The sequence below is a fragment of the Dromiciops gliroides genome, chromosome 2 (assembly GCF_019393635.1).
Source record: "Dromiciops gliroides isolate mDroGli1 chromosome 2, mDroGli1.pri, whole genome shotgun sequence".
Classification (NCBI taxonomy): Eukaryota; Metazoa; Chordata; class Mammalia; order Microbiotheria; family Microbiotheriidae; genus Dromiciops; species Dromiciops gliroides.
In genome coordinates, this window is record NC_057862.1 from 584,245,682 (window position 1) to 584,257,811 (window position 12,130).

Genomic DNA, 12,130 nt, shown 5'->3' on the forward strand with positions numbered 1-12,130 from the left:
ATTTAATTGTTTTGCTGTTTATTAAGATTGATTTTTAGTGATTTAAGAGTAAACTTTTATTATAAATGATTAGCAGTTAAAATTATTTGAATTTGTGATTTACATTTGAAAATTTAAATCTCTTCTGAAGTGTGGTGGTAGTAGTCTAGGTCTTGGTTTTAGATGGGATTGAAGTGATGGCACCTTAACTCAAGAAGTGACCTCTAACACTACTGATGATTGTGACTGCTATTATTAGGAAGGCTGGCCACAGGATCATAGATATAGAACTGGAGAGGACCTCAGAGAATGACAGAGAAGTAGAAGTTCTGTTTGGCAAGCTGCTTGGTAACACTGATGAAAGTGGATTTTTACCAAGATAAGGTAAAATAATAATATTCATTTTCATAACATTTTTACCTGATAATTTAATTGAAGTTCAAAACATCAGTGAGGCAGATCAGGATATTGTATAATAATTTACCTAGCACTCACTTAGGTTCATCATACTTCTGTTTTAAGGAATGGTGACAAAATCCTGGATCCTAGCTTATGGTAGAATGTGAGGGATGGTGTTTGAATTCAGGTAGACTCAATACTAGAAGAGAAATTCTTGGTGCAAAATGAAAATTATTTACCAAATTATCAGTGCTACTTCTAGTGTAATTTAATTATTCTTGATCTGGTCAACTTTCCTTAATATATAAACTGTCAGGATTATATTCAAGAAAAAAAGATATAAGAGATGTCCTAATTACTGTGGGTGGCAGGGATAAATTGCATTTTAAATCCTGACAAAGGTCAGGTGAGAATGGAGAAGAGGGAAGTTATGTAGCTCAGAGTTGGAGATCTTATTTGTCAGAATAAAATGGTACTTTGTTTTATTATGGACAAAGTTCCCAAAATAGACTTATGAATTAAGGTCCATTAACAAAATAAGGACTTCAAAATAAAAATAAGCTATTAAAGTCAATGTAAAACATTAGATTAATCTTTCTTTACCACATCATAGTCATTAAAATTTAAAATTACTACAAGTCTTTGAAAAATGCTAAACTATATTATCTCTTTTATGGTACACTGATTTTAGAACAATATTGTTCTCATACCTTTTAACTCTTTACACAGTAGAGATGTAAATTATAAAATATAAAATTAAATGCTTTTGAAGGACACTGAGCTCCCTCTGCTGAAGGCATAACAAGTTTATTAAGTAAGCACCACCTCTGGAATTATAATCCCCTCTGGCTTCTTCCACTGAGTTTATTGGTTCAATTTTCATAACCATGAGCATCATTAGGGCAATGCAGTAATTAAGAGTTGTTAGAAAGTGAATTCTCAAACTGCAGATTAGAAAATTAAACTATTTCCTGATTACATATTAATGGAGCACAACAATAGCAGTTGCCATAAGCTTGGAAGGCAACCAAGGGATAAATCTGTGTACTTAATTACCATAAACAATGGCTGCATAGAAATGAAGTTTTATGCACATTCCCTTCTGTAATATGTCTGATATCAGTACACACTTGACAATTCTTGTTCAATTATCTCTATTATTTAATGCGCTGTGAACGGCTCTGTGTAAATAAAATTAACCACCCCAATTACTTTGAATTCATCTAGGGACAACAGAATAAAAAATGTGAAGAATTTTGTATGCTTATTAATCTAAAACATTACAGAAGCTTTCACCATATTCTCTTGTCTATATTTTTTCCTACATTTATTTTACTGTACTCCTAATTCAATTACTTTTGTGATCGATGGTCAATAGAGTTTTTGTTACTTAATTAATCCTTATATAGCACCATAAACATATTCATCAGCTGGTAGTATGTATGAGGTCTCATTTGGCAAATACAAATTTTATATATAATGTACATATACATGTACATATATAAGACTGCAGTTAATTAGGAAAAATAAAAAAGTTTTAAAACAATATGAACTGAAAAAATTACTGATTATAAAAAAGTTTCAAATGATATTTCTTGAAAAAACAGAGATAGAAGAGAATCAAAGATAGGTCATAAATCATTCAAACTAGAAGGAATGTTAAGAGATCATTTAGTCCAAACCCCTCATTTTCTGGATGAGTAACACGTAGAATAGCTGCTGCAGGATCATTATTAAGAATTTTTAATGTTTTAATTGCACTGTGAATTTTGCAATTACATTGAATATGATACTATAGCATGTATTTTATCCATGTCACAGAGAACAGCTTCAGCAGGGAAGTTGTGCTGTTGGAATAACAAGATAATTCTGTCTCTGTGATCATTTAATGTTGGTCATTACAAGGGGAAAAAATATATCAATGATTCTGAATTATGTGATTTTAGACTTTGATCATATAAATGCCTCTTCCTATTTTTACCTTCTACTGAATGTCTTTTTTTTCTTACTCATCAGAAACAAAATCATTTATGATCACATGTAGTAATCCAGAAACATCAATGCAAAAACCCTTCTGTAAATGCCCTAATTTAGACATTAATCAGATCACTCAGTGTTCAGACAACAAGAAGCACTCACTTTCTACACAGTCTTACAATTTACCAGCACATTCTATTTCTTTGGAATTGATGAGATTATATTTTCATGTTGGAACAAGCCAAGACTATATTTCCATTTTAAGTAAAAAGTACAGGGAGTTTTACACAGAAAATATACATACATACATACCCAGTGACATAAATTACGGGCTGTTAATACGAATGTGACTACATAAATTCAAAAGTCAGCTAGTCACCTGTAATTTTAATTAATTTTCTTTTTTAACACACCTTGGAAAAGTGTCTCTAGATAAATAATGAGCAGCTTATCCTAGGTCACCCAGCTGAAAGCTGCCTCTGAGGGTACTAGCTCTCAAGTTTCCGAACCTTCTCAAGATTAACAGCCAAGGATCCTGCCTCTTTGTTTTGAAGGGTAGTCTGCTTTTTCCTCTCTGGTTGTTCTAAATGAGGAGGAATTGACACTGTCTGATTTGTCATGTATACTACACTCCTATCAAGTCTCAGGGAACAGCGTGGGAGGAACACAATCTTGTTGCTTCTTTAATGGCCCAAAAGGATTGGCTAAGGGACATTTTATTCACTAGCTAAATGAATGTTAGCCAGCTAAAGATGATAACACAAGTGATCACAGCCTCTTCTGAGCTATTAATCAAAATGATGAAATAGGGACTGAATATCCCAAAGGATCACTTATCAGAACCCTGTTAAATTTGGCAGTAAAAGAGTGAGAGATGTGTTAGGTAAAGTATGTCAAACAAGATAGCAGGTGATTGTGAAGAAGCAAGGGGGACACAGCTCCCAACAGCTTTTTGCCCTCTTCCTCACATATACCACCCCCACTCCCCATTCCCTGATTGAAAGAGGTTTTTGGCACTAAGGCTCTAGAGTCCTGTGCCTAAAATGAGACCATAGGAAGTGGTTATAAAACATAAAAAAGACAAGCATATTTCTTTGAATTCTTACTCCCCACTTCCCCAAGTAAATTTAATATATCTTACTGGTCAGATAATCTGTTTTGAGGGAGGTGGAGGGGGATGGGGAAGGGGTGGTAAGGATAAAGGGCAGGGGAAAGAGTCTTCTACTAAGTAGCATTTTTGGATCTGTAGGCTTAAGTGGGCTAGAGATGGGTATTTTACCAGGAGTCAGGTCCTTGGAGGTTAGGAAGTTAATTGTAAGCATGATGCTCTTTTGTTAAGAGGTTGCTTTCCCCCACATGTTTATATTTTTACTCACAAAATGTAAATAAAATATTGTTACCATTTTTACTAAGCCATTGAAATTTAAAAGCATTACTGTTCCAACCAAGGAAGTTGGAAAACCATCAAATGAAAACAGGTTGAGAATCAAAAAGAAAGGCTGTTCATTATAAGGGCACCATTTGCATCACTATAGTAAAGGGGCCCATCAGCATTTCCATTATAAACTCCATTTTTCAAGGGGTTACAACACTGCAGTACAAATACACCCAGGGCTATACTTACTATACAAAGTGTCAGCTTAGAACACATGCACAATTTCAGTCTAACAATTTCCACTGTTCTCAACAAACTGATGGTTACTAACTATAGATGGGAAACTTTTAAAAAGTGCCTTTTAAACTTAATTTTAAAACACAAATAATAAAATGAAGTACAAAACTCCTTGGCATCTGTAATAGAGTTCGACAGAATCCTGGGATGTTTGAAACTGATGTGTCTTGTAAGAACAATTTAAACACAGATAGAGAACAATGTAATGTACTATTCCTCATGTGAAGCCAGTCTCCTACTTATGTATACTTCAAGACGAATCCATGCATACAAATGGCTGCCCCCTTCCCTCTCTCCTAGCTCCTGGTCAAGCCTCTATCTGAGCTCATGTTACCTGGATGTTGCTATGGGGTGACCAGGGAACACTGTTCTGACTGCTAGAGCCTTCCTTTGAGGCTACAGTAATACCTCACAGTTCATAGCATTTGATGGTTAACAAAATGCTTTCTTTGCAAAAAAAAAAAAACCAAAACCCTGTGAGGTACACGGTGAAAGCACTTTATAGATGAGGAAACTGAGACTCAGAGAAGTTGAATGATTAGCCTGTGGTCCCACACAAACAGGACCCACCCAAGACTCAAAGACTCCATCCTCATTTCCCATTCCTTGCTTCCCTATGGACTTGGAGGTATTTTACAGTGATTTGACTCTCGGAGTTACTGTCAATAATATTTTAGTTACTTTATGGGTTAAATAAGCTTTTGTGGGCTGGCCTAGGTAGTTCTCAGGGTCTCTATGGAAAAATCCATACGGAGTCCTAACCAATCTACAAATGAATTTTGGGGCTAGAATCCAATCTAAGTCAGGTACTACTGGTACCTATATAAAAAGCTCAAATTTCCAACAAGATGTATACATTCTTTATAGAATATTTCGTCATGAGAAAGCTGGCCTTGTTTTTGGCCACACAGTTCTCTTCAGGTATGGAGGAACTGTAATCGGGACTAGGATAGATATGCCTTTATTAGGGGAATCAGGGCTTCTTATGGTCTTGGCAAATAGAGACTAGAGTGAAAAACTATTAGCCCAGGAGACAGCAGGTGGGGTTTCCAGTCTCTGTTCCCAATGCTGTCACTTTAAGCATGCCACTTACTGTTGTTGTGCCTGTTTTCTCACCTATAATTTGGGAGTGATAAAACAACAACAAGAAGATCTTGTGTTTGTGAAGCACTTTACAAATATTATATAATTTAATCCTCAGCTCATCACAACCCTGAAAAGTAGGCACTATTTTTATGACCATTTTGCAGATGAGGCAATAGACGTTGAGAATGGTTACATGTCTTGCCAAGGGCCACACTGCTGGTCAATGCTAGAGGTAGGATTTGAACTCAGGCCTTCCTGGCTCCAAGTTCAGCACTCTTACCCACTGAGTCATCTAGCCACCTAAATAATAAAAAATAACAACAACAACAATAATAAATAAGGAATGAGGAAATACATGTTAGAGTAATCTGAAAGTGGTAGATATCAATTACTACTATTTTTTTTTTTTTTTTGCTGGGCAGTGGGGGTTAAGTGACTTGTCCAGGGTCACACAGCTAGTAAGTCAAGTGTCTGAGGCCGAATTTGAACTCAGGTACTCCTGAATCCAAGGCCGGTTCTTTATCCACTGCGCCACCTAGCCGCCCCCAATTACTACTATTTTTTGACATAGAGGTAACTGGGTGTACTAGAAAGAGAGCTGACTTGAAGTCAGGTAACATTTTGAATCCTGGGTTATGACAAACTTTGTGACCTTTGGCAAATCATTAACTTTCCTAGGCCTCAATTCCCTCATCTATAAAATGTCAATAACAATGATAATAATACCTATTCTATAGGGATGGTATGAGGAAAATGCCTTACAAACTTTAAAGTTCAGCAGAGATAGATTTACTAACCATTTAACATTATATGTAATAACAATAATAATATTAATTATAATAGTGCTTAAGGCATATAGGAAACCTAACAATATGCAGGATGAAGAAAGGCAAATGTTTATTTTTATTTTTTGGTGAGGCAATTGGGGTTAAATGACTTGCCCAGAATCACACAGCTAGTAAGTGTTAAGTGTCTGAGGCTGGATTTAAACTCAGGTCCTCCAGAATCCAGAGCTTTATCCACTGTACCACCTAGCTGCCCCAAGGCAAATGTTTAGCATCCTGTGTCCATCACAGGAGCTAATCAGATTTAAAGCAGGCCACAAAAAAAGGGGTATCAGGTTGAAGCAACCCCATTTAGCCTAGGTTATGGGCCCTAAGTTTGGACAATTTTAGAAAGACTAGGTTAATTCTGGGCCTTACTCTAGGTTTAAGTATGCTATAGAGTGAACCCAATCTGAAATGGATCTGTATCTATTTAAGTGTGAAACTAAAGTTGTTAAGAGCTACACAATCCATCTAGCCTCTCTAGGAGTCATGTGGATTATGACTGGCCTTAAGTTTAGTGAGAAGGGGAGCCCAGATATATCTAGGTCATGATCCACACCAAAGTAGGCTTATGGGTTGGAGGAGAAAAAAAAATGAACAGAGTGAACGAGTGTTCATTTTTTTCAGTTATGCTCTCCTTTGACAGATGATACAGAAACATAAGAATAAGACCTCATGTATGCAGAATCATAGAACATGTTTTTACATGAGCCAATTTTTAAAAATGAAGATAACCTTTTTTAGCACTGAATTTTTAATAATTTTGTTTTTGATTTAAATCTTTCTAAAATTTCCTTGCATAAGAGAAACTGTATTCATAATATTTTTTTCCTTTTTTTTTGGTGAGGCAATTGGGGTTAAGTGACTTGCCCAGGGTCACACAGCTAGTAAGTGTTAGGTGTCTGAGGCCGGATTTGAACTCAGGTCCTCCTGACTCCAGGCTGCCCCCCCCTTTTTTTTCTTTTTTTTTTTTTTGGGTGTGTATTCATAATCAATCTGATTTAATCTTTACTTGATGACTTGAGATGGTAATTATGAACATCAAATAGAATGTTTTTTGATGCTCTCAGGGACTACTGAATTGTCTTAGGTTATTTGTCTCCACATTAAATGGCTTTGATTGCTGTGTTTGTTTAGTTTGTTGTTGTCTGTTTTTAAAATGTTTCTGTCTCCTACCTCACTAAAATCTATTGGCCGTCATTTCTTGTTCCTTTGAGTGCTCCTGGCTCTAGCAAGCTCCTCAACCTTCTTATTTGTTGCTTCTAATTTACTGTGGGAAAAGAAACTAGATAATGAGTCTTGTAGAATTGTCTCTAAAATAAAAGTAAACAGGTGGTAAGTGAGGGCCTAGAAGGGTTTCCCATGACAAAGAGGAATGAGCAGGACTCTGTGACATTTCCTTTGGCTGCTATGGTCTTTTTTGTTTACCCCACAGGTCTGAGCTAGGAGACATAATTGAAGACACCAAATAAGTGACCTCTGGATGAGTAAGGTGCTGCCATATACACACCTATACACAGACTACTCCAATTCTGTAAGGCTGAGAAACACTACCCAATGTTTCTATTTTTCCATGGATTCTGCTTTGTCAATTTTGCTAAAAATTAAAATGAGGAAAAGTCAAATATGAAATAATAAAAGTTGTATCATCAGTTATATATATACACATCATATATATATATATATATATATATATACACATCAGTTATATATATACACATAGCCAACTAAACAACTTCATACCATCTACTAAGTATGTCCATTTCTAAATACCTCATTTAAAAGCTTACATAGCCTTTGTACCAACTCCAAATATTCATGCTTGTGGGGGCTCTATGATTGTAAATACAATTTGGCAGTTCAATCATTTTGTGTATACATAAGAAAACTGTCCTTGTGAAACAAAGTTAAGATGGCAAAGTGAAAAATTCAAGTAGGCATGCCATTCTTAAATCATGCCACTCAACTTTATTTATTTATTTATTTTGACTGAGAGAAGCAACTCAGAGTACCTACCTGGATTTCTAAGGAAATCCTTTTTTTTTTTTTTTTTGGTCCAGTTTAAAATAAGACAATATTTATTTTTTCACATACCCCTTACTGTGTCATACATGATACATGTATAAATGCATGTGTGTATGTTTTAGGTGGATTTACACATTTTCTTTTAATTTCCCTTTTCACTCTTTTGTTGGCAACATTTTAAAAGGAAACATATAATTTTTGTTTCACACAGCTTATTACAGTTAAATCTCCTTAATCGCCCTTGGCAATCAGCATTTAATGCCAATCCAACTTCTGCTTAGGACTGAAACTTGCAGCTATAATGCATTTGGAAAAACCTTGGTATATACTTTAATCCTTTCAAATGCACCTATGACACAAGGTATTACAGACTTTTAAAAACCTGTTCTCCTGAAAAAAAAAATAATTGTGGAGCATCAGTAACCAGATAGTATTCTCAAATTTCAGTGATCTAGTCAGTGGAGCCTTCCCCCATGTACTGTGCTCTGTTTCATGCAGTACATGGCTTTAGCAGGCCAAATCTTTTTTCCCCCCAATGAATCAGTAGAACAGTGAAGATCTTACTTTTTTTTTTAAAGCAGTGGCATATCAATGAGGCACAGATGTGTATTCCAACTCTGCATGGATGAGCACACTGTTCAATAGTGCTGGCTCACACGGTATCAGGGCGAGTTATCACTTCCCATGAAGGCACTCTTATCACCAGGGCCCAGAGAGGTGGCTGCAAATCGCAGCCTTTTTATTTTCAAGGCAGTTTTGCTGAACATTCAGGCTTCAAAGATTCACACTTCCAAAACTCTATAAGAGTTTGTGAACGCTCAATTTGCCAAAACTGTTTACAGTGTAATTGGGCACCGTACCTGTGTCCATGAGATAGCGGAGGCGCTTCTCCACCAGCGCGGCACGGGTGTCAATTTGCTTTTGCTCATTCTCTAGTGCTGCCAACTCTCCTACAACATACTGACTGGTGTCTTTGAACCCTTTCTGTTAACGAGAACAAACAAGAAGAAAAAAAAATCACTTGTAAGTTGCATTTTTCCTTTCCACAAACACTTAGTAAAGCACTTACCTAAAGAACCAAATATCACAATTGGTACCAAAAAGCAAACTCTACCATTTCACCAGTTTGCCAAATATTACCACTGTGGCAACTATTTTACAAAGAAAAAATTTACACTGATATTTGCCTTTATGATTTTACATTGGGGTTTACATAATTTTAATTTTCCTTTTAAAACACAGATAAGGAGCCTAAAGCACTATAATCACCTTCATACTAGTTATAATAAAGCACCAGCAGTTTAATGAGTTTATTTTGCTCAAAAGTATAACACCTGGGAAATAAGCTTGGTTAAATAATAAATTCTCAAAGAAGGCAATCTACCCTGAATATACTAGATTTGAAAAAAAATAAACAAAACTGAGTTTGAACAAAATATTCCTTAGTGTTCATGCTACTGTAGACATTTCCAAATATTAGAAGAGGCAATTTTAATACTTAAAATTTTGCCAAACACAAGGTTTCAGTCTTCACTGTGGAACTGGAACCCTGTCAATATACAGATAATTAATGTAGTTGTGATTTCTACACTGACAGGTGGTTTCAAACACCACTACATGGTTCTTAATAGTGAGTTTGGGACAGTATACTGATTTGTTAAGTCTACAGTATCAATCAAGCTCTCTATATGTCCTTTTAAGTATTTTTACTTTATAGCTTTTCTTAGCAGGAAAGAAATTATGGCAATAGGACTCTTAAATGTCAACAATTAATCCTGCTTATAGTTCTAGGTTGAAGACCATTGATATGCAAAATGCCAGTGAATCCTAAGTTTTAGTTCGAGATTATAACTACAAAACAAACATATTCCTAACTAACACTTGGGCAGCAGTCCTTACTTCAGTTATTGTCACAGAGATAGATTAATTGTTGCTCCCTTTGGAGCACTAGTTCAGTCAGACATTCCTGGGGCTTTAACAGAGGCCTGAATAGCTGCTGAGAAATATTATGTTGCTGCTGAGGTACTCCTTCCAGATAAGAAATAGGGGGGGAAAACCCTCTTCTACATCAAAGAATCCTCCCTCCAGATGAACATAGTAATCTCCAAGAAACCATGAGGAATTCTCTCCCAAGGCTCCTTAGCAGAGTTGCAAGATTGAAAAGTATGATATAGATGGTCCAGGTTTGGGGATTGTGCTTATTCATTACATAGGGATCTAACAAAAAGAAGGGTATATGAAGGCTACTCTTAGGAACTAGAAATTAATTCACACTCACGTATGATCTCAATTTTCATATCAAATGATTTTTAAATCAATTAATATAGTTGACAAATTTATAGTTGAAGTCTTTCAGATAACCTTAACACTGATGACTTCTCAGAAAGATCTGCTAAGATTAATAAAATGCTCTTGCTCACTATGACAATGTGTAACTGAAAAAGCAAAACAGATTATATTATAGAGGTTCTTAACCTGGGGTCCAAAGACCCTTAAGTTGTCTCGATAGATTTGATGGTTTCCATGAAGTTGGATGGGGGGAAAGACACTTATTTTCACTAATTTCTAAATAAAAGCTAGCATTTCTTTCAATTATGAATGCAGGTGATAAACGTTATTATGAGAAGGGATCCAGACTGGCCTTTGGGTCCATGGCATAAAAGTCAAGAACTCTTTCGATGGCAGTTTCACTTAGAAATGCACATGAAAACTATTTTAAAAAATATTCTAGTGAAATTATCTCCCTTGTGCTCATTTAACCACTACCAGCAATAGTTTTGCAAAAAGAGTTCCTCCTTGTGCCCTCACTTGCCAGTGACATTCAAATGGAAGAAACTGAGATACTGTGGTATTTACATATGGAGTAAGAGGAGGAAAGTAAATAAGGAAGTGGTATACAACTTGACTTTTACTTACTGTAGTTCATTTTAATAATAGCAAAAAATTGGACTGTCATTTGAATGTGTAGTATATTCAAAGTGCTAACAGAAGTTAAATTAAATGGTTTGTTAGGGTTCCTTGAGAGCTTCGGTACAAATAAATATAACTACTACTAGAAATTTATTAAGACTTTATAGGTATTCTAAAAGATAACTATGAAAATAGTAAATAGCTGTTAGAATACTGATAAATCTCAGGTGGAGACCAGAAATTTTAGGGTTCCTTCAAGGAATACAAAATCACTAACCAAGGGCATCCTAGCTTAATAAGAACAATGGTGATATTAAGACAAACTGTGAACATCAACAAAAAAGGGCACCATCAAAGACCATGTTATGTTTCCATACAAAAATTCAGGTTAAAACTTGTTCTTCCTGCTTCTGTCCTGCAGCTGTCCATCAAAAGCAGCTTTCTCCCTGCGGTCTATCAAATATTTCCCTCACAAATCAATTTTACACATGATCAGCCCATACCCCTACTGAGCTGAACCTCCCCGTTAATTAAGTGAAGAAATTACCATATATATTATATTAATGCAAACATCATTCAGCTAGTAATTCACGGCTGATCTGGATAATGGAAAGGTTGAACACCCATTAACCCAAGCCAACAAAATGGGTTGGCTGAGAAATTCTAGCAGGTCTCATGTGACTTTTCCCTCTAACTGCAGCTCTGCGGTATCTGCTATTGTAATAATTAAAATCCTCCCGGTAGATCAATACTGGAATCTCTTTATGGGAAGTGCCCTGATGGAAATGTCTCAAGGAAGCTGGGGCTGTGGAACTCTGAAAAATTCATTTTTTTTATCTGACAATTATCACCACACTGCAGACTAATTCAACAGTGCACCCCTCTCACTCTGCTTTGAATGCACTGGAGATTGACATCTAAAAAAACCTAACATCTCATTTTAACAAATAAAGGCACTATTTCCACATACAGTTTGGAATTATCAGCAATCATGAAACCAGACAAAAAATTAATATACATTAAGCACTTCATCTTCTGATGGCTTCCTCTGAGTTTCAGTTATCGCCGTCTTCTCCTCATTTCCTCTCTTTGTATCTTCCTGTATTGATCTCTGCCTTTTCATCTCTTGAAAAAAGAGGAAAGACATGTAAAATTATTATAAAGCTTGATATTTGTGTATTGAAATGAGGACTTACATTATCAGGTTTTTAATATATTTATTGTTAAACACTATTAAATCATAGGCTAGGAAAAC

General features: G+C 35.6%; 1 protein-coding gene across 13 annotated transcripts in view; it reads right to left on the reverse strand.

The window, feature by feature from the left end:
• EHBP1 (EH domain binding protein 1) overlaps positions 1-12,130 on the reverse strand; it is a 384,386-nt gene that overhangs the window by 65,448 nt on the left and 306,808 nt on the right. For all 13 annotated transcript variants that reach the window (XM_043982716.1, XM_043982715.1, XM_043982718.1 and 10 more), the window contains 2 exons: positions 11,894-12,000; positions 8,826-8,949 (listed from right to left, as the gene is read on the reverse strand). In XM_043982716.1, the coding sequence (XP_043838651.1) occupies positions 8,826-8,949; positions 11,894-12,000 (231 nt within the window). The remainder of the gene's footprint in view (positions 1-8,825; positions 8,950-11,893; positions 12,001-12,130) is intronic.